The sequence below is a fragment of the Aquila chrysaetos genome, chromosome 20 (genome assembly GCF_900496995.4).
Source record: "Aquila chrysaetos chrysaetos chromosome 20, bAquChr1.4, whole genome shotgun sequence".
NCBI lineage: Eukaryota > Metazoa > Chordata > Aves > Accipitriformes > Accipitridae > Aquila > Aquila chrysaetos.
The window spans coordinates 11200592-11222904 of NC_044023.1; the positions used below are offsets into that span (position 1 = coordinate 11200592).

Below are 22313 nucleotides of genomic sequence, written 5' to 3' on the forward strand. Positions count from 1 at the left end.
TGAGCCTCGAAGACGGACCTGGCGAGTGTGCACAATAAAAGGTGGTATTGAACACAACTTGTTGTGGTTGATACCGGTCCTGTACTCCTGTACACCCCCATTTTGTATGCCCTCTCCCTGGAGCTGCGGTGGGAGCGCGTCCTGGGCCAGGGCCGGCACTGGAGCTCGTTAAACCCCAAATGAGGGGTGTCAGCCCTTGCACCAGCAGCGGGGCTGGCCCCCAGCCCAGGGTGCTCACAGCAGCTCTGGGCCAACGGGGACATTGCGTTGCGCTGCTGGAGCTGCCGTCTTCGGCGAGGCTGGGAGATAAGAGCGGTGCGGAGCAGAGTGCGGCCGCCCCGTGCAAAGTACAGGGCGGCACGGGCAAGGCAGAGGCTGGGGGACACCCACCAGAGGGGCTGCTGGAGCTGGTGGGGGACACAGCCATGCTCTTCGAGGAGTACCTGCTGCAGGGTGAGTGCAGCCCCTTCGCCTTGGAGCAGGTGCTGGCTTTGGGAAGGGGGCAGAAGCAATTGGGGAGACCCCACACCCTGTGGGACGGGTGTTTTTCAGTAGCCGGTGAAGGGATGTGCCAGCAGATGGGTGGGTTGGGGTGAGGTCCGGGGTGGGTAACGGGTTCTTTGCCTTCCCCACCTGCCCCAGGGCTCAGGCAATGCCCGGGTAGCGCTGGACCCCAGGGACACCCCACTGCAGTGTGTGGGTGCTGTGGGGCCAGGCCCGGGGGTTTGTGGGTGCAGGGTACCGATGGGGTGCTGGTGGCAGCGGAGACACGGGGCACGGGAAGAGCTGCCAGAGACGGTGCATCACAGCGGGGACGCTCCAAGGCAGGCAGTCCAGGTGACAACTGCCATCCCCAGGAGGGGGTTCTCCCCCGCCACCCCCCTTGTCGCCTCAGGGAACGGAGCCCCTGCCAGGATCTCCCCCTTCCCATGTCCTGCCCCACCGTCCCATCTCCCCTCCCCGAGTCCCAGTGTGCCCCCCTTGCTCCAGCCCCCCTCTGGCCCCGGTGTCCCCCGATCTCCCCGGTGCCGCACTCTGCCCTTCCCCTGCCACTCCCAGGGTGGCCCCCTGCCCAGTGTCCCCCCAGCGATCCCAGTGTCCCCCCCCCAGTCCCAGTGTGCCCCCCCTCCATGCTGTGTCTCCTCCAGTGTTCCCCCTGGTACCAGCGTCTCCCTCCCCAGCCCCACTGTCCCCCAGGCCCACCGTGGCCCCCCAAGCCCAGTGTCCCCAGACCCACCGCGGCCCCCAGACCCCGCCCCCTTCTAGCCCCGCCCCCGCGTCTCCGCCAATCAGACCGCACCGTTCCCAACCGGTGCCCGTCCTCTCCTCCTGTCAGTCAGCGCTCCGCGCCACACCCCGGCGCCCCGCCCGCGGCTCGGGCCGCCGCCGGGAGCCACGTCAGGGAGGGTGGGGCCGCGCCTGCGCAATGTGACGGGCGGCGACGGCAGTGACAGGCTGGCAGGAAGGGGCGGGGAGCAGGAAGGGGCGGGCGGTGGCACCGGGACCGGGAGCGGGACCGGGGTCGGGATCGGGACCGGGACCGGGACCGGGACTGCCACGGGGCGGGAAGGGCCTCACCGAGGGGACGCTCGGCAGCACCATGCTGAAGAAGTTCGACAAGAAAGACGAGGAGTCGGGTGAGGGCAGGCGGGGGGAGCCGGGCTGTGAGAGGAGGCCAGAGGGAGCTGTGAGGGGAGATCCCCCCTGTGGGTAAGGGGGAGCTGTGAGGGGACATCCCCCCTGTGGGTAAGGGGGAGCTGTGAGGAGAGATCCCTCCCGCGGGTAAGGGGGAGCTGTGAGGGGAGATCCCCCCTGTGGGTAAGGGGGAGCTGTGAGGGGAGATCCCCCCTGTGGGTAAGGGGGAGCTGTGAGGGGAGATCCTCCCCTGTGGGTAAGGGGGAGCTGTGAGGGGAGATCCCCCCTGTGGGTAAGGGGGAGCTGTGAGGGGAGATCCCCCCTGTGGGTAAGGGGGAGCTGTGAGGGGAGATCTCCCCTGTGGGTAAGGGGGAGCTGTGAGGGGAGACTCGGTACCAGCTTTGCAGCGGGGGCTGGCTGGTGTGCACAAGAGCGCAGTGAGAAGCACTGTGGAAGCACTAGAGCAATCTGCTGCCGTCCTCCTCTCACTGCTGCAACCAGAGGCTAAACTAGTTGCATTGGTACAGCACACCGAGGTTACCTGCTGCATCACCAGAGGCAGAGTCTGAGACTAAATGTTGGGCATATTAGCCCTGTTCACAGTTGCCCAGCTTGCAAACTGGGTGCTAAAGCAGGGTAGAATCCAATTTGTAGTTTCTGGCACTTTTTCTGACACACATGGTCTGCTCTTCCAACAAGATTGCTGCCAGTTTCAGTGGATTTGAAAGGCTAAGGGCACTGAGGATCATGAAGTGATTGCTTGACCTTTCAAAACTTTAGGCACAAGTAGTAAGGAAGAGGTTGATATTTTATGTGTTGTGTAATTCAGGTGGAATCAAGGCTAGATGTGACAGTGTTTACTTTCATGGTTGTGCCTTTTTCATCTTCATGTGGTATCTTTTTCATCTTCCTATGAAGCTTTTTACGCAGCTTGTTCTGCATAACAAATCAGTATGTCCTGAAGCTAATTGATTCAGCATAAATCTTAGTGATTGTTCTGTGTGACTGTGCTTGCTTTTTATTTTAATGTGCATTAAATGCTTTGCCGTTGTTTCCCTTGTCCAAAGCCACCAGTGACGTCTTGATAAGTGGAGAATTTAGTGAGGCAACTGTTGGAGGGGAATCGCTCTTGGCTTTCATTTTTGGGGCTATTCTTCATTTGCACCTGCTGCACGCTTCAAGGTATTGGTGTTACCTATAGCCAAGGCTGGCAGGAGATGCACTTCCTTGTATTATGGTGCTGACTCTTGTTGATTTTGTTCATACCAAGAGCTCACAGCGCTCTCCTTTCTTCTTTCTGCAACTGCTGCTTGTGTGCTTCCCAACATTTTTTCTTCGCTATTGCATTTACTTCTCATCCTTTTGCTTCTGTCTCGAATGAAGATTCCTAGCATTTACTGCACCTGCCTTTCTCCTGCGGATTATGTATATGTCCAAAACATATAGTCCGAGTGCTTGTCATTCTCAGTATTAGGTGTAGCGCATCATCCCTGAATTTACAGGCCTTGTATACCCATTCTTTCCATGTAAAGGCTAACAGGGCAGTCTTTTTGTTGAGATGAATGTGTACGCTTAATTGGCTTCTGTGTCTTTGCTTTTCATGGATGGTTTAGGTAGCCTTGCATGAGCTGCTTCCACTGGCTTTCAGAAATGCACTTTGAGATGTTATTTTGGGCATATAGTTGTTCTGAGATCCTTGCTCAGTCAGTGACTGTTTCTCTGCAAATCAGTACAAATTGTTGTTAGTCATCCAATACTGGGAGCTTTCTGAACACACAGCCTTTGCCTTCCCTGGGTCTTTCTCCTTCTCTGATGGAAGAATACTTTGACACAGGGTGCTGTGAGGACCAAGACCTCATTTACAATATATTTCAAGATCCTCAGTGCTATGAAAGATGAAGAGGCGATGCTCTGTTGTTCATGGCTGATTTAGAGATTGTAGACATGCTGGGCCATGGGAAATACTGTGCTGCTGGACAGGTTTTTTGGAACACATTCACATGCTCACACTAGAACTGGTTCATACTCATACTAGAAATGTTGTTTTTGTTCATTCCCCTTGTTTCCTTTTCTCCTCAACCCCACATAAGTGTCTGTGCTTTGTTGAGCCACCTACTGCATTTGCAAACTTCTGAGCCAGACGAGGGCAGTTTATGAACCGTGAAGGAGCCAGAGTGCAGATGTGTTTGCCTTTAAGTGTAAGGCTTACTCTTGCAAAGGCTCCTGGCACCAGCATAGGATGCTTCAAGCCCAGGTCAGATTGGAGCTGGGCCCAGGAGCTGTGCTCTCTAGCGGATCAGGCTTGTTAAACATTGGAACAGTGCTGGAAATGGCTGCATTTTGTCCCAGGGCCAGGCTGAACATAGGTACTAATTAAAACCTGCTTATCAATAACTGGCAGCTTTTGAAAAGCTGCAGCTCACAAATGCTTAGGAGGCGAGCTAATAGAGACCATGCAGAATGATAGTGCTTTTCCCTCTGATTATTTCATCCCTAATTGGTGAGGTTTTTAATTATTTAATATAATTTATTCTGTTAAGTGGAGCAATGACAGTTACTCTGTGTCCAGACTGTCTAGTCCACTGTCTTGTTCTGTTAATTAGTGATAGAGCCAAAAATACTTTACTGGTGGATTCCTGATTGGTTTATAAGGGAAGGATAAAGCACTCCTGACTCACCAGTCTGGCAAGCTGTCCTGGTTTCGGCTGGAATAAAGTTAATTTTCTTCCTAGTAGCTGGTATAGTGCTGTGTTTTGGATTTAGGATGAGGATAATATTGATAACACACTGATGTTTTAGTTGTTGCTAAGCAGTGTTTATACTAAGTAAAGGACTTCTCAGCTTCTCATACTGCCCTGCCAGCAGAGGCTGGGGGTGCACAAGAAGCTGGGATGGGACACAGCAAGGACAGCTGACCCAAACTGGCCAAAGGGGTGTTCCATACCATATGATGTCATGCCCACTATATAAACTGGGAAGGTTGGCCAGGGTACACTGCAGCTCAGGGATTGGCTGAGCAATTGTATTGTGCATCACTTGTTTTGTATATTCTTTTTTTCCCCCTTCCTTTTCTGTCCTATTAAACTGTCTTTATCTTAACCCATAAGTTTTACTTTTTTTTTTTTTTTTTTCAATTCTCTCCCCCATCCCACTGCGGGGCGGGGAGTGGGTGAGTGGCTGTGTGGTACTTAGTTCCCGGCTGGGGTTAAACCATGGCACAAGCGGTACCTCTTTTTGTCTGAGCTTTTGTTTCTAGGCCTGTCTTATTGATGCTCTAACTGTCAGCAAGCTCCCAGCCCAGGGGGTGGAAATAGGTCTTTGGGGATAACTGTGGAGCACAGTTAGTTACAGCTAATCAGTCTGCCTTGGTTCATGGCTAGTTACTTCTGGAGGGGATGACAAATTGAAGAATGTCCTATCTGCTCTGCCTTCCCTAACTGCTATGAAGACATCCAATTAATATTAGTTAAAAGAGGGAGCTCTGGTTGCTTGGTGTTCGTGAAAAATTACCCCAAAGTGCTCAGTCTGCTTTTAAAGTATGGGCATGGTTAGAAAGTTACTTTCCCATAGCACTATCCCTGGAAAGACTTTTACTGTCTTTATGTTGCAGGTGGGGGTTCCAACCCGTTCCAGCACCTGGAGAAGAGTGCAGTCTTGCAAGAGGTAAATCCTTAGATGATCTCCTTTGTGTACCCCTTTCTGGATAGAGTCTCTCCCTCTCATGAGTAGGTCACTGGAGAACTTCAGCAAGGAAGTGGTGGTTGTTACAGTCCTGCTAGCTCTGAAAGAAATGGGCAATACTCCCGTTAGTTCTTATTTTATTGTTGGAGAGGAAGGGAGAAGGTTGAAATGGTCTTTGTAAAGAATTAAAGACCATGAACTGTAAATAGTAAATAAAATTAATAAAATTATCTGGGAAAGCTCACCCTAAAACAGGAAGGTTGGGAAATTGGTCTTGAACAGCCCGAATGTCTTGTAGGTGACAAAGTTAATGGGTAGGGTGTGAGTGGTTACTGAATAGTCTATGAATTTGCCCTGAAAAAATGCCTTTCTATTCAACAGCAGGTAAACTTCTTGATCACCAGACCCTGTTGTTTCAGCGTTATCTGCTTGCTTGCAACGTTGTAAATGGTGTTGGCTCCCGTTAGCCTCGCAGAGCTTGCGTACATCTGTCAGAAGAGCAGTGTTTTAGCTAGCACAAATTCCAGACTTGTGTGGGTGAAAGTGTGATGAGGATTTGGCCTTTAAACCTTAATTGCACTTGGATTTGCGATCCCAGACTGTAGAACTAGCTGTTTAAAAGGGTTTCATGTTTAACAGGAATTGAGGGGAAATCTGATCCAAAGTCATTAAGAGTCTTGCCATACCTCACTTACAATGTGTTGTTTGTATCAGTGGCCAAGACCAGACAGGAAAGTGTTTTCAAGGAGGTGTTGGTGTCAGCATCCTTGTCTGTGCTCTGTTTCCAGGCACGAGTGTTTAATGAGACCCCCATAAACCCACGAAAATGTGCTCATATCCTCACCAAGATCCTGTATCTCATAAACCAGGTAAGAGAGAGAAAATTTACACCTATACAGAGACACCTGCAGCAGGCCCAAAGCTGGTTGTGATAACTGGGATTTCCTTCTTTCCAAATATCTTCTAGGGGGAGCACCTTGGTGTCATGGAAGCTACTGAATCCTTCTTTGCTATGACCAAGCTGTTTCAGTCCAATGATGTAAGTCTGCTTTTTGTTTTCTGCTGTATTTATCTGGTGGGACATGTTGTCAACAGTGTCTTTTTCAGCCTTGAGATGTGCACATTTATACAATCAGCTTTTCCATCTTATCTGGAGCTACCCGATATGAGTGGGAAGAGTAGGATGAAAGTTCAGAGAGATCAGCTTCCTAGCCCTTCCCAGACCTTGTAGCAGCTTAACTGAAGCATTCTCTGTTCTTGAGACAGAGATTCCTCCCTCTGAATTGCTGCTTAACTCTTGAGATTGTGCTAGGCACAGATCAAGCATATAATCAGCTAGAATACACTATGCTTTGTGCCCAGTATTAAAAGATCCTGCTTCCTGCTGAGAGTCAATGACTGTGTGTCCTGGAGAAGCCCAGGAATTAGTACCTACCCACAGCAATAGTACCATTGCTAGTTGTTCCCCAAACCGCAAGGCATTAAAATCAACAGACCAGTGTAGAAATCCCCAGACTCAGGAAAATAAATTTCTTGCTTTCTTGCTTTTGATGTAACAGGCTGCCTTCAGCTAATGATTTCAAGCTTTTCTCCTTGTTCATGTGGATGACAAGTGAAAGGTGAAACTATAGATCCAGCTAAATCTGGTATCTCTGTGGCTTCACGCTAAGGTTGAGGGATTTAGAAGAGGAAGAAGTGTTTTGTTAATCAGTATGGGGTTTGTACGTCTTTTATACTCAGGCACTGGCACTCTCTGAAGGTATCATGTTCTTGATCGTCACAATAAAATCATGGGAGCAGGGAAAACTGAGATCCCTTCCTGTCTGGGATCCTCTCAGCTAATGTCTGTCTTCCCTCTTTCCTCGTCAGCCAACTCTTCGCAGGATGTGTTACCTGACTATCAAAGAGATGTCTTCTATTGCAGAAGATGTAATCATTGTTACTAGCAGGTCAGTTACTGTTATATTCACGTGTCCTCCAGTAATGCCTGTCCAACCTCTTAGAGATAACTGTAGTCCCTAAGCAGGGTGAGGATAGGGAATGTCCTTGGTGAGGAAAAATTTTTCCTTTGAAATAGGCCATTAAAATACAGACACTGAACTCCTAGTGATGCATGTGAAATGTGCTGTGTCCCCATAACCCCTGCCCATGGGTATTTGGACTGTCCCTTTTGGTTACATGATATGGCAGCACTGCTGTTTTTTCCCCTTTTGCAAAAGGCTGTTTCATTAACATTTCCTGTCTGAATGCCTTGAAGCTTTTTGAAGATTTCTGGCATAAATCCCAGGGCTTTCAGCAGGTAGAAAGGATTTACTGCTTCTGTAGCCGCACAGGATGCGACTTCACTGGGGAACAAAATTCCCTCTGAGTCATTCCTGAATTGCTGATCATCCCACTGAATGGCTGGTGCCATACGGGGACACAGGAGCCTGAGGGTATAGGGTCTGCTGAGGGCCGAGGCCATGCAGTGGACAGAAGCCAGTCCCAAGTGCTGCAATGTGGTGAGAACCTGTCCCCGGTCTCGCACTGACCAGTAAGTGAGCGTTCAGTAAGGAAGGCAAATGCCTCAGGGCTATGTGTGTGTGTTCCCTCCTTGCTTGGTGATCAGGAGCCCATACAGCCTGCTGATGGGTTTGGAACCTGAGTACTGATCTTTTTCTCCTGCATTCCCGCCCCGGTGGGACTTGCCTGAGACCTGCAGCTGCCTGCTTGGCATTCCGCTGTGGTGCTGGCTGCCTGCTGCTCTGTGTGCAGTGTGCGTGCACCTGAGAGCTGCTGGCTCAGGAGTGCAGTATTGAGAGCTTCCTGTTTTCAACCAGCTTAACCAAAGACATGACTGGGAAGGATGACAATTACCGAGGCCCTGCTGTGAGAGCGCTCTGTCAAATCACTGATGTAAGTGCTGCTTTTCCCTTGGGGCAGCCCTAGGCCCTTCACCTTTCCCTACTTCACCCCATCCCATCTTCCACTCTGCTTTTCATGCCTTTGCATCTCCCCTTTCACAATCCTAACGGCTGTTGCATATCAGCTGTTGTTTCACTCTCCCTGCAGAGTACCATGTTGCAGGCCATCGAGCGCTACATGAAGCAGGCAATTGTTGACAAAGTGCCAAGTGTATCCAGCTCTGCTCTGGTGTCCTCCTTGGTATGTACTCCCTGCAGGGTGGGCCTGAGGGACAGTCAAGCTGGGAAGCAGTCATCTGTGGTGGGACTGGACATCTTGGGAGTTTCAGGCTTTCATTGTTGCTGTTCCCCTCTTTGTGAACTGAGGGGCTGGTGCTGACTTTGTGGGAGATCATCGACCTCTTGAGGCTGCAGCCATCATGACCAGGTCTCTGCGTGCTGATCCCTTGCTATTCTATAAGTTGCTGTCACCAGCACCCTCATGGGGAAGGCTTGTTGCTTCTTAATATGACCTGTGATTCTCAAAGCTTCCTCCATCCTTCTCTCACGGGTTGTCTGTGGCTTTGTCTCTCCCCAGCACCTGTTGAAGACCAGTTATGATGTGGTAAAACGCTGGGTGAATGAGGCTCAGGAGGCAGCTTCCAGTGACAATATCATGGTGCAGGTAGGAAACCCGCTGCCAACACGGGGAATAGCAAGCAGCAGCTGGGAGTGGAGCAAACTGCTAGAGCTCAGCCAGGCACCTCTGGGCAACAGGTGGAAAGAACACACGGTGGGTTTGTGACAATTTCTTTCCCTGCACAGTATCATGCTCTGGGCTTGCTCTACCATGTGCGGAAGAATGACCGCCTGGCAGTCAACAAGATGCTCAGCAAGTTCACACGCCATGGCCTCAAGTCACCATTTGCCTACTGCATGATGATTCGAGTAGCCAGCAAGCTGCTGGAGGAAGAGGCTGGCAGGTGAGAGGGCTCCTTTGCCCTGTTGGAAGAATTTTCTCAGGTCCTGCTTCCACCTCTTCTTGCAGGCTTGCTTGCTATCTTGTGAGGGCAATTATTTCTGTCTTTGAAGAGCAGTGTGCAGCTTCTACCCTCTTATTGTTGGGTAAAAGGCATCAGAGAAAATACAGGATGCTTTCATGGTTGTTATGAGATGGCTTCTGTGAGTCTTGTCTGTGTGTTTGAGATATTCTATGTTATTGAGATATTCTACTTCATTTTTCTCTGTCTTCTGTAATTATTTGGCTACCATGCATGCATTGTGGCTTCCTGGTGGATAAGATTTTGGTGTGGACAGTCAACTCTTGGTGTGTGAGGGCTGAGGGAGATTCCCTTCAGCCTGTAAGGCAGAGTGTGTCTTCTCAGAAGGCAGCCTGACTTCCAGCCCAAGCTGGAAGTACAGTATAATGACCACTGCAAAAGCTGGGGACAGTGGATTTGTGGCTGCTTATACCTTTCCACAGGCTATGAGACCTGCCCATTTCTGCTGCCGGATTCTTCATTTCTGTTAGCACCTTTGTTTTAATTCATTCTTGTGGGGTTTTTGCCCTTTAGCCGTGATAGCCCCCTGTTCGATTTCATTGAGAGCTGCCTAAGAAACAAGCATGAGATGGTGGTCTACGAAGCTGCATCTGCCATCGTTAACCTGCCTAACTGCACTGCCAAAGAGCTGGCTCCGGCTGTCTCAGGTAAATGTGGCGCTCATGGGAATGACGAGGGGATTATGGGCCTGCAGTGGTGACACCTGCTGATTACCCCAAGAAACAAGGACCTTGTTTGTAATGCTGCCGTACCCTTTGTTGCTTTATGCTGCTGCTGAGAGCCTGTGGTGTGTGTGAATAGCTTTGCTCCTGTAAAGGTATTTGCCTGGTGTGTTCAAGTGTGGGTTACTGGAGGGATCTTTCTTTTTCTGTGAAACAGGGCTGAATTCTAAGGGATAAATCTCCCTGCTTTAGACTGAGTGTAACTGTACAAGAAGCCAAGGTGTTGGGCTCCTGCCTTCCCAGCTCAGTCCAATCCAAAGGTTCCCCTGAGCTGGGACTGTTGGCAGGTAGGGAGGCTGTGTGCCACCTCTCTGCACAGGGAGGGTGCCCTTCGTGGGCCAGCCCTTGGAAAGGAACGGGGTTTGCATAGAAATGGAGAACAGCGGTTCAAATTGACTTAATAGGAAAGATGACAAGGTGATGAAATTGGCTTTCAAGAGGAGCGAAGGATAGCACCGTGGAAAAAGGGGGAGGTGGGTAAGAGCTAGTTGTTAACAGGGATGTTTGGCAAAGGGGTCGGGAGGGAGGGAGGAAGCTGGTAAAGTCACGGTTGCTTCTTAAGCATGCTTATAGTTATCTTGTGCTTGCAGCTGTCTCTTCATTGAAGGTCTTGCTTTAGGTGTGAAACACTTCTCAATAACAGATTGCCTAAACATCTGCCTTTGTTGATTTTCCCACCTTGCAGTTTTGCAGTTGTTCTGCAGCTCCCCGAAAGCAGCACTGAGATATGCAGCCGTCCGTACCCTCAACAAGGTAGGAGCCAGTCTCTTGGGAGCTGTAATAGTTTCTCATGTGGAGGGAGGTGCAGACTTCAGAAGAGAAAAGGGGCCAGATTGTGTGATGATTTTGTGTGAATAACCTCTACCCTGGGCTACAGCCTTACATTTCATTGCTTTCTGAGTGGAATAAAACCTCAAAGAACACTTTACAGAAGTGGGTGGGGAAAGCAATCATTTTCACAGGTCTCTATAAAGACTGTCACTGGTCTTACGTGTTACTGCTTTCCCTTCTGAGCTTTCTGTGGTGAAGGAGCTCCTTGTAAAACAGGGATCAAACATTGATGCTGCTTCTTGCCTGCTCCGTGGCAATCTTTGCTCCAGCTTTTTCCTTGACCTTGTAAACTCTAAAAAAGAAAAAGGCAGAATGGCAACATCTAGTAACTGCTGTGCTTTCACCCACAAAGCTGTTCTGCACAGCTAGGCTCACTGAATTTTTGTTGGGAGTTCATAGCTTTCTTTTCTTAATATATAGAGGAGAATGAGAGAGTTAAAAATAGTGAAAGATTGTTTGTTACTACTGCTTCTCTTCCAGCAAGAGATGCAATTCTGCAGGAAGAGCTTGTTACTTTAACCTCAGCTTAGTTGTTTGTCTGAGATGACCCTCATGTACAGTCCGTAGCATTTATTTTTACAGGAAGGAGTGAGAGCTTATAGAGACTTGGTGGGTTTTGCCAACTGAGCCTTTTGCATCTGAGTGATTTCCACTCTTCCTTCTCTGCTCTAGGTGGCCATGAAGCACCCATCTGCTGTGACTGCCTGTAATCTAGACCTGGAGAACCTTGTGACGGACTCCAACCGCAGCATAGCCACCCTGGCCATCACCACACTGCTGAAAACTGGCAGTGAGAGCAGCATTGACCGGCTCATGAAGCAGATCTCCTCTTTCATGTCAGAAATCTCAGATGAGTTCAAAGTAAGGAAGTGGGAGGAGGAGGGACATGCAGGTTCCTGTAGGAACCCCTGTGTGCACACTGAAACCTGCATGGAGCTCCTTCCAGGAGCTGAGCTGCAGAGTATTTGCAGGGAAGAGAAAAAATCTGAGGCTATCAGCCTAAGCCATGCCTCAGTTGTACAACACCCAGCTCCAAAGTCACATGCTCTCTTCTAGGAAGATGCCCTTTGAGAATTAAATCTCTTTTTCTTCTTTCCAAAGGGTGTGGGCTTTTGCTAGGGGCTGGCCAGTGCATGAAGATCAATCTCCTCCAATTCCTAGGATTGAACCTCCTGGAACTGCATGCGTTGGCTAAGTAAAGGCAAAACAGTAGTTTCCAGGCTAGGGACCAGCACAAAATTGACACAATTCAACTTTTTTTTCCTGCCTGGTGAGACAGAATCCTTTTTTTACTTGTCCCTCTTTTCCTCCAGGTTGTAGTGGTGCAGGCTATCAATGCACTGTGTCAGAAGTACCCTCGCAAACATGCTGTCCTCATGAACTTTCTCTTCACTATGCTTCGGGAAGAGGTAAGTTTGCAGGACAACTACTTTGTGTTCCTTGTTTGTATGTATGAACTGCAGGACTGCACAGTGGCCCCTGTGAGAGTCAAGCTTTTACTGATAATGCTGTGCAGTAAGTGTCTCTCTAAAATGCTTGCAGTCTAACTGGCAGAAATGGCCAGCTGTGCACAATAGTTATATGCATACTGCCAGGCATATTTTTAATGTGGTTTTCATTCTTTGATTTTTCTGGGAGTTTATTAACTCTCAAAGCAAATGCAGACAACAGCAGATCTGTTGGCAGTCCATGTGTTTCACATTTGAACCAGCTTTCTTTTATACTTTGACAGCAAATTCCAAGAAGTTTTGTCTTGTACACAGATTCGATAACAACCTATTTATTGATGACACGGGACCACTTTTGTTCTGTTCCCTGTGCTGTGGCGGTGAAGGGATCACGAGTACCTATAACCATTCTCTGCATTCAGTCAGACATAAATTGCAGAAAGACAGCTTTACAGAGGTTTGCTGAGGCCATTTCTAAATGAGCTAACATGCCTGCAACACAGCTGGCACCACTGCTTGCTCTGACATCACTTTCTGCCAATTACAGCCTCTCGTTTGGGAACAAACCAGAGCATCTCATTTTGCTCCTGTGAAAAATGGACCATTCTCCTTTCCCAGGTTTTCTGTGGGTGGATGGTATCATTTTGAATGTAGTTTTATAGTTCAAACCATTCTGTTTTAAAGCTTTTTTTTAATCCAAAGTAGCTCCAGAAGGATCCCCCAAATGCCCAGCACTGTGCATGTAATTGGCAGAGGATAGTGTGCAGTTTAATCCCCTGGTGTGTATTGAGGACACTAGTAAATAATGTCTGAAGATAACCAAGCATTAATGGCATGTCAGGTTATGGGGTGTGCCTGGGGAGGTATTGATTGCCTGTCTTCCACACTAATGGGGCTACTTGCTGGGTCCTGCTGTTGCAGATACAATCCTTAATATATTTCTCTTGTGATTCATCCTCAGATGTCTGGTGCTAAAGGGGAGAGGGTTGGGTTTTTTCTCCTCCCATATGGCTGTTTTTATGCACTAATTCTAGCAGCAGAGGATTTTGAAGGAGATGTAAACCCTTCAGGCAGATGGATTCTTTTACCCTCTTTAGGACTTGTTTTTTTCTTCACTGCAGCCATTCTGAAGGGAGCTGGCAAGAGAGTTTGAATATTAGCTGGTCCTTTGGGTGTAAAGAGGGTCAAAAGCGGGGGCAGCATTACTGCTCTTCTCCTTTCAAACACAGATTAAAAAGCACTGAGTGTGAGTGACCTTTTCGAAGGAAATTCTTTCCTGTCTGGCTAGTTCAGAGTCTCCAAAATACTTTGAGATTTCCAGCTGAGCAGTTTCCTTTTGCTCCTTAGGGCGGCTTTGAATACAAGCGAGCCATCGTGGACTGCATCATCAGCATCATTGAGGAGAACTCAGAGAGCAAAGAGACAGGCCTGTCTCACCTCTGTGAATTCATTGAGGACTGTGAGTTCACTGTGCTGGCCACTCGTATCCTCCACCTCTTGGGGCAGGAAGGGCCCAAAACCAACAATCCCTCCAAATACATTCGCTTCATCTACAACAGGGTTGTCCTGGAGCATGAAGAAGTCCGGGCAGGTAAGACACAGACCTGGAAAGCTGCCTGCCCTATGGCAGATCTTCAAGGAAATATAGTGTATGAACACCTCTGCTTTTGAGGATTGTGATTTGCTCTAGTCCTGAGCAGATCTTTTTACACAGCAAAGATCCTGCAGTAGTATTGATGGAAGAGGTGGCCTGCAGGTGAGAAATGGGGACGGAGATACAGTGACTCTGAAACTAGACAGAGGAGGTTTGCAGGCACTTTGCTGTAATACCTCTGTCTCTTTCTAGTCACAGTAATGCTTTATACTAGTGCTAGCTTCTCTGACATGGCATTTGATTAAGGCCAGGAAATGGAGGAAACCTCAGCTGATTTCTTTGCTTTCTAATTTTGTTTTTATGACTTGTGCTACAGGTGCTGTAAGTGCCCTGGCCAAGTTTGGAGCCCAGAATGAGGAGATGTTACCCAGTATCTTGGTGTTACTGAAAAGGTGAGTTATACCTCAGAGTTCCTTGTATATCCTGGGTGGAAAATGGTGTTTCCTCGAGAGCTTGTTAGCATCCCCATTCATGTCTAGTCTCTTCTAGCTGTGGATCTGAGAAGGTGCAGTGGGTACCTGGGATCCTGTGATGGGATCATCACTGCATTCAGCACCACAAAGTGGACAGAAGCCAAGTGTGGCAGATGATTGCTTTTCCAAAACAATTATTAGTAGATTGCTGGTTGTCTCCTATGGCATGTTCTTTCTGGCCCTGTAAGGTGGCTTAGTCACCTGGATTCATTTGTGGGGACTCTGCTGCCTTGCACTGAAGAAAGTTTTCCACTTTCCTCTCAGGTGTGTGATGGATGATGACAATGAAGTGAGAGACAGAGCCACCTTCTACCTGAATGTTCTGGAGCAGAAGCAGAAATCCCTCAATGCTGGCTACATCCTGAATGGTAATGCAGGAAATCCTCAAAACAAGTCTGCACCTCTTTCCTGTTTAACAAGTGACAAAGAGCTGGCATTATTTGTGGTTTCAGTGGCCTGTCCCTTCTGTCCCCAGGTTTGACAGTGTCCATCCCTGGCCTGGAGAGAGCTCTGCATCAGTACACCCTGGAGCCCTCTGAGAAACCCTTTGACTTGAAATCTGTTCCTTTGGCAACAGCTCCTGTCATTGAGCAAAGAGCAGGTGAGGAACAGTTCCCTGAATGCTGGTCCAAACTGCTAGTAATTCCCTTGCAGCTCCAGCCCTCGGATAACAGGCTGCAATAGGCTTGCTGGGAATTGCTGAGCTCCATCCTATGTGAATTTTGTGGGATTATATCTTCTGTAAAGACTAAGGCCAGCAAATCTGGTTGTTCCCACATTAGTGTTTCGGTTTAGTCCAGCTGCTAATAATAGTAACAGCTGGTAATCCTCATAGGAGCTGCTGCAGTTCCAAAGGTATTTAGGAAGTTAAATATGGGTGTCTAGTCCATAGCAAGATAACAAACAAGCTCACTTTCTTTCCTTAGCCAAATCCCTCTCCAGACATTGATCTGTTTTCTGATTTAGTTACTTCTTACTCTTCACCTTCAAATCTTTTGTTTGGTTTTGTTTGTTTGTTTTCTTTTTGTTTTGCAGAAAATGCCCCTGTTGCTGTAGTCAAACAGCCAGAGAAGGTGGCAGCAACACGGCAAGAAATATTCCAAGGTAAACTGATGCAAGGCCTCTCCTATGCCTGTGTGTGAGAAAAATACAGACACCTTTTGCTGAGCCTGCCTTTGCCCCTCTGGCTTTTTCCCATCTCCTTTCAGAGAGTGACATGGGCTCCCAACTTTAAGTCAACTGTTCACTCCTGGGGGGTGGGGGTGCCTGCAGTCCTGTTCTTTCTATCTTGCAATAGATACGGGCAAAGGGTGACTCTGCCTTTAATTTTTAAAGTCCCTAGTGAATGTTTATGGTTGTTTGATGGATAGTTCCTTGCTGCAGCAGCTTCTGGCAACTTAAACGAGGGCTTTGAAACTGCTAACACCTTCCTGTGGGTTGGGGAAGACAATGGTTTCTGTCCTCTGTTTCAGAGCAACTGGGGGCGATCCCAGAGTTTCGGGGACTGGGCCCGCTCTTCAAGTCTTCCCCAGAGCCTGTCGCCCTGACAGAGCTGGAGACAGAGTATGTGGTTCGTTGCACCAAGCACACGTTTGTCAGCCACATGGTGTTCCAGGTGGGTAGCTATGGCATGTGGTGCTGAAACAGGATTGGAAAATAAGCTCCTGACTGGTTAAAAGCTCAATTGGGAAGAAATAGCTCAGGGATATCTGTGTTCAAAGCACGTCACTGCAATGAGGAGGAGTTTCTCATCCAGGACAGCAGAGTCCCAGAAAAATTAATTGGGGAGCATGTGTGTGTGTGTGGCTGAACAATGCTTACACGTACAGTCAAAATAAATCAAACAAGCACTAGATGGGGCTATTCTCACTGAGCAGTTGGCAAGGGGAGCCGTGTCCTTTCCTCAGGGTCCCCAAGCGCATGGTTTGGGCATAAAAGAGTGAAGCTTACTATGTTGGAGAGGCTGAAAAGGGTACCCAAGAAAGGGACATGTTGGGGGAGAGCTTTTCATCCCCTGCGTTTTGTTTTAGCCTGTGTAGTACAGGTGCTTTTTTCTGTACGTCTTGGCCTTGGCTGTACTGCCCTGCTGCTACATGTGAGATGTTAGGATTAACGTGCCAGCATCTTTGCCTAGGCCTTGGGGAGTTCAAGGCACAGTGAGTCTTGTGCTAGCTTGTGAGCAGCAGTGTTTTGTCCTTGGTCAGCTCCTTCCTCAAAAGCTCAGAACTGCTTACACAGTCCTCGTAGGGGTTGATCTTTGTTTCTGGTGTCCATCCACCAGATGCAATTCTATGAGGTTAAGTGACTTGTCACTGCAGCTGGAACGAAGTCTAATCAGCAAGTTTAAACTTGCTGAAACCATCAAGCTTGCTGAAACTTGTTCAAACTATCCATCCCTAGTTTGAGCCATGCAAAGGATCATCTTCCCATCTGCTGTGGGGCACTGCGTCCTTGTAGCATCAAGTGAGGAGATGTAGGCAACACAGTACTCACATTTCCATACAGCAAAGAGTTAACCTGGGAATTACCACCCAGGGAGAAAGGACAAAGTACATTTAGAAGAAAAAGTTCCATACTAACTGGTGAACTGGAACAGGCAGAAGCTGACACATCCCTGCTTATGCTGAATTTATGCTCCTGCCTGGGTTGCAGAGGGCAGGCATTGGATAGTTGTGTGCTGGTTCATTTTAAGTGTTGTTTCGTTAAAAAAAAAAACACAAAAGCTTGCTGGAGCACTGGAGTCCCCTGCAGGGTTTTAGTTCCTCCCCTAAAGCATTTAAATGAGTAGTTTTTAGTCACAGTTGCTCTGTGACTAAACTGGAATGCATGAGCCCTATGACTAGCTAGCTGATAGTGAGGTGCAGTGTTGAAACACAAAGAGCTAGGGGTTCACAAGTTGACACCATGGTCTCACTCTGCCTAAAGTGAGTCTACTATTAGATCTATAGCGAGGAACTTCAAGCTGTTGCCGCTTTCCCCTTCCCTGTTTAGTTTGACTGCACGAACACCCTGAACGATCAGATCCTGGAGAATGTCACGGTGCAGATGGAGCCAACAGAGGGGTATGAGGTCATTGGCTATGTACCTGCCAAAACCCTGGTGTACAACCAGCCGGCTACCTGCTACACGCTGGTGGCACTATCTGAAGAGGATCCGACAGCAGGTAAACAGTTTGCCCTCTGTGTTTTCCTGACGCACCCCAAATTAAGCGTACCGTATTGCTCGCCCCCACACATTCTACCTTGCATCCTAGCCAGATATTTATAGCCTGTGTGTGGGTGCAGCCGCGAGTGATGCTGAGCATGACTTCTCTTTGCTGTTTGGGGGCTGTCAGGCCTCCCTTTTCCTATCCTGGTTCCCTTGTGCTGTAGCATTGTTGAGTCAGGCTATGAGAGCTGGCAGATGAGCATTCAGCTCTCTGCTGAGTTTATCTCCCATGCACCCTGGCATGTCCTTTAGTTGGGGAGGCTGGTACTTGTAAAGTGCTGTGAGCGCCCAGATGCTCTGAGTAGAAAAGGGGTATTTCAAACAAACCGCTAGAATTTCAGGGATGTCTGTCTGAACTGAACATGCCCTCGTTTGTGGCGGTGCAGAACATGAACCTGTGCTTTGGTCTCCCTGGTTTGTGTTCTAGGACTGCTCACCTCTGTGTGTTGCTGCTGTTCACCCAGCAGTGCCTATCTTCTTAGGGATGAGTCATCACTTCCTCTCCCAGCCGAGTGGTATTAATCAGCTGCCGTGCTGCAGTGCAAGGTGGTTTCATTTCAGAGGCGCATGAACCTTCCCTAGATAAGGATCTTGCCTCTTCACAAGGCGCTGGTGGGACATGTTTAGTTAGTATTCCCAACACAACTTGAGGTTCATCAGTAATAGCACTTGATCTGAGGATTGTGGTCTTGTACAACCATCATGAGCCTGTCTTTATCACTGTTTGCTAGCCTTAATATTACAAATAAATACCTTGTCCTTGAGAGACAGAAACTGTTGGGAGAGCCCTCTCTAGGTCACTGGCTAAGCCTGTGCTGCTGACAGTGATGGGGAGAACCCAGCTGCCCCAAACCTCCCAGCTCTGTTCTGCCACAGGGGAGTGCAGTTCTGGTGGTAATGTGAGCTTTGCCTTTGCCTCCCCTGCCTCCAGTGGCCTGTACCTTCAGCTGCATGATGAAGTTCACTGTCAAAGACTGTGATCCGAACACGGGTGAGACAGACGACGAGGGTTACGAGGATGAGTATGTGGTAAGGAGCTGGGTGTGTACCTGATCAGGGAAACTGCTGTCACTTTGAGGGTTTTTGTGATCTGTACTCAGATCCCTGCAAGTAGTGATGTGACCACTGACACTGATGTGGGCAGCATTGGATGAAGCGGGGGTTCTTGCTGTCTCTGTGGTGTCTGTCCCAGGATACAGATGTGGGTTTGCAGAGCTTTCTTTGTCTCGTTTGGAGTATCCTCCTGTTGCTCTCCAGGCAGACACCTGACTGTGCAGAATACCTATGTTTTGGGAGGCTGTCATGTGTCTTCCAGGTTTGGCTGGCTGTGTCCTACAGGCTCCAGCAATTGCACAGTCAGATTTCTGGAGACAGAGGGCCGCTGGTCATCATTTGTTCTCCATGAATTGCTCTCCATGGTGACGCAGTTAATTGCCTAGTGGCTTGCCTGATACAAGGAGGTTGTGGTCCTTGTTCTTCCTCTGGGGAAGGCGGGGCTTTTCCCTCCCCAGCACCGAGACTGATGAAAGCACTGATGCTGCAGAAGCACCTCTCTTCCAGGCTTTGCCGTTTCCAGGCAGGCACAAGGAAGAAGCTGAACCACAAAGGAAGAAGCTGAACTTATGCTTGGTCAGAAACTGAGACTGGCTCACAGAGTGGTGCTTACCCTCTGGAGAGGAAGGGATGTTGTGACACAACCTCAGCTTGCCCTGTTAGCTCCAGAGGCTGTTTTCTATGCGTTGCCTGTCACTGCTGTGAATCTGATTAGAGGCACTGCTGTGCAGTGAGTCACTGAGGACACAGAGTCCTCCCAGGAGTGGGGAGGGTTTTTCCCCAACGGAACGTGTGAGGTTAACCCCTCTCTCTGCTTCCCAGCAGTCACTGCAGCATTTGAGTGATATTTAAACCAGCTCTTCCATGTGTTTCAGCCAGAATCAGGAGGAGGTTCTTTCCTGCAGCGATTGCTAAAATGAATGCAGGCTGGTGTCTGGCCAGCTCTGGCACTGACTGCCCTTCGATACATGCTCTGGAGGGACAAGCCCCATTCTCCCTTGCACAGATGTAATCACAGCAGCAGTTCAGCTAACCCGGCATGCAGCATTAGGTGATAGCAAGTGTCTGGCAGTATCTCACTGTACTTCACCAGCCTACAAAACAATAAGCCAGAAAGGCAAAATACAAGCTTATGTGCATTCCAGGGAAGCAAATGCTGCATATGTGTGAGCACAAGCAGCTATTTCTTAGCTTTTGTTTTTTCCTCTGTTTTGGACGTTTGTCCAGTGCTTTGATCTCGGTCAGGCCAAGGGCTCTGCTCAGAATGGGAACCTGCTTTGTAAACCCTGGAAATGGCCTGGGAAAGCCACTGGTCATGCCTAGCAGTGGCTCAACCAAGCAGTGTTTGCTCAAGCAAACCAGAAGGGGCAGGGCTTGCTCTGACGTATCCATGAGTGGAAGTGGAGGCTGTCTCCTACATTCACCTGAGCTTAGGGAATCCAGTCTAAAGTTCACTCTGGAGAGAGCAGGGTTAAGAACAACCATGTTTCACTTAAACCTCTTCTACCACCAGCTTGAAGACCTGGAGGTGACAGTGGCTGATCACATCCAGCGAGTTCTGAAGCCAAACTTCGGAGCAGCCTGGGATGAAGTGGGTGACGAGTATGAAAAGGAAGAGACCTTTACTTTATCTGCTATTAAAACCCTTGAAGGTAAGGGGGTGTCTGAGCCCAGCAGAGCTCTTAACATTCCCTCCAGCAGGCAGAGTCCAGAGGCACAGTCTGGCTCACTTTAGATCTCTCACAGACAGGCTAATGGGGCAAAACCCTTCACAAGCTATTTCACTGCAGGTGTTAAATGGGGAGCTACAGTTACTGTGATAACAAGTTCATTCAGGTTTCAAAAAACCAAATTAGTATTCTGGACCCTGTGGAGACCAGGATGGATTGTGGGAGGCAGGAGAACATCTTGCTTTGCTCTCGCACTCTACTCTCCCAAGACCATAGTTCAGCTGTGAGCTCCCACTTCCTTCTTGAGACCAGTAAGAAAAGGTGCAAAGAGCAGAAGACATGAGGTTGGTGGGCAGGCTTGTGGTGTAAGCCCTCTTCTCTTGCATCATGTATTAAAGATTCCTTTTATTTTTTCCTGAGAGGCCTGTAAGAACTTGGTCCTTTTGATGGCTTAGAAGGGTGTCCTTGTCCTATAGCCATCTCTGTGCTTCTTTGTACAGTCCCTTGGGATTTCAAATACCCTCCCTGAAGCCTTTTCAAATTCTTCCTGAAGACCTGTGTCTCCTGCAACATGTCTCCTTCCCTCTGCATCTGTCCCCAGAGAAGCAAGCAGGCTGTCAGGGCTGTGCAGTAAGTGTGCAGCAAGCTGCACTCTCCTACTTCCGTTGTCTGACTCATTCACCCTCCTCTTTCTGTTGCACCTTTGCTGCATCAGATAACAGAACTGCTGTGTAGCAGTGGGGTTTTTGTGCGTTGCCTTTGCCTCCCTGGTAGCCTCCAAAACCACGATACTGGCCAATGCTACGTGTCCCTCGGGACAAGGAACAGGAACCCTAACATGCAGGGAGGGCTTGAGTCACCTGTAGATGTTCTTTGTGTGTCCCTGTTACAATACCTGTGACATGGAGCCTGTTTTATTTATTTTTTCTTAACAGAGGCAGTTAGTAATATCGTGAAGTTCCTGGGGATGCAGCCCTGTGAGCGATCAGATAAAGTGCCAGATAACAAGAACTCTCACACACTGTACCTGGCAGGTAAGCTGTGGGCTGAGGTCTCTGCCTGAGGAGCAGTTCTTTGGGAGGTCGCACAGAGATGCCTGTTGAAAACTCGGCAGGAATTTCTGATGGAGCCGACTGCGCTCTGGGTAGGATTTGGAGGCTTGTGCCTGCCATGGTTTCTGTCTCTGCAAGCGTAGAGCAGCTGGTGTTGGGATCAGGAAGGGTGCTGTGGCGGGGGGATGTTGGGATCAGCCCCGGGCTCAGCTGGGTGGAATTTGCTGTCTTCTTGATCTGCGGCATCCTGGTTTGGAGTGAGCCTGTGGGGGAAAAGACAGCACCCTTGCTGGCAAAATGGATGTGTACTGGAGCTCTGTCACTCTGGCGAGTGACTGGTAGTCGCTGAAGGAGTGCCTGGATCTCTTCTCAGCTGGAGTTTATCTTACACTTTGCTTTCATGAGTTTTACAGTAGCAGGAGTCCCAGGTACGTTACAATGAATGAGAAGTGTGCTGCTCGAGGGTCTCTCCTGGCCCAGCGCTGGGGATTTGCCAGAGTACCTGTGGGAAACCTGCCCTTGCCAAGCAGTAGTGTTCATTTTTAGGCTTGCAGGGGAGCACTGACTCCTTCCTCCCGCTCTCCCTTCCAGGTGTGTTCCGGGGTGGCCATGACCTCCTGGTACGCTCTCGTCTCGTCCTGACCGACACCGTGACGATGCAGGTCACCGCCCGCAGCGGAGAGGAGCTCCCTGTGGATGTGATCATGGCGTCTGTGGGATAAACGGCCGTTTCCAGGACTGTCCTGACACCGAGCCCCCGCGGGCAACGCTTCTTTCTCTGGCAGCAGAATAGGGATCACGTTCACTACAGCAGCTTTTGTGTTCTCTGCAGTCCAGCTGTACTTGGGGCTCTGTCTATAAAATAACGATGTTTTTAAGGTCCGATTATACGAAGCGCTTTGTCCCTGCACTGGGGGGGGGGGTTCGTGGCGGGTGGCCCGTTT

At 49.1% G+C, this 22313-nt stretch overlaps 1 protein-coding gene across 1 annotated transcript; it reads left to right on the plus strand.

The window, feature by feature from the left end:
* The first annotated feature begins 1455 nt into the window (after positions 1–1455).
* On the plus strand, positions 1456–22247 carry COPG1 (COPI coat complex subunit gamma 1). The gene is made up of 24 exons (XM_030043688.2): positions 1456–1637; positions 5246–5298; positions 6105–6185; positions 6284–6355; positions 7186–7265; positions 8136–8211; positions 8368–8460; positions 8797–8883; positions 9024–9181; positions 9773–9906; positions 10667–10734; positions 11485–11673; positions 12126–12221; positions 13608–13851; positions 14231–14306; positions 14652–14755; positions 14863–14988; positions 15423–15491; positions 15860–16002; positions 17379–17550; positions 18526–18623; positions 20161–20299; positions 21253–21351; positions 21961–22247. Exons 1-24 carry the CDS (start codon positions 1601–1603, stop codon positions 22089–22091), a joined length of 2625 nt encoding a protein of 874 aa, XP_029899548.1. The 5' UTR covers positions 1456–1600; the 3' UTR covers positions 22092–22247.
* The last annotated feature ends 66 nt before the right edge of the window (positions 22248–22313 follow it).

Excerpts from the sequence above, each read along its gene's own strand:
- COPG1 (XM_030043688.2), top strand. The coding sequence starts at position 1,601 with ATGCTGAAGAAGTTCGACAAGAAAGACGAGGAGTCGG. Across the intron at positions 6,356-7,185 it reads AGCTGTTTCAGTCCAATGAT|CCAACTCTTCGCAGGATGTG; the intron begins GTAAGTCTGCTT and ends TTTCCTCGTCAG. Across the intron at positions 18,624-20,160 it reads GTTACGAGGATGAGTATGTG|CTTGAAGACCTGGAGGTGAC; the intron begins GTAAGGAGCTGG and ends TTCTACCACCAG.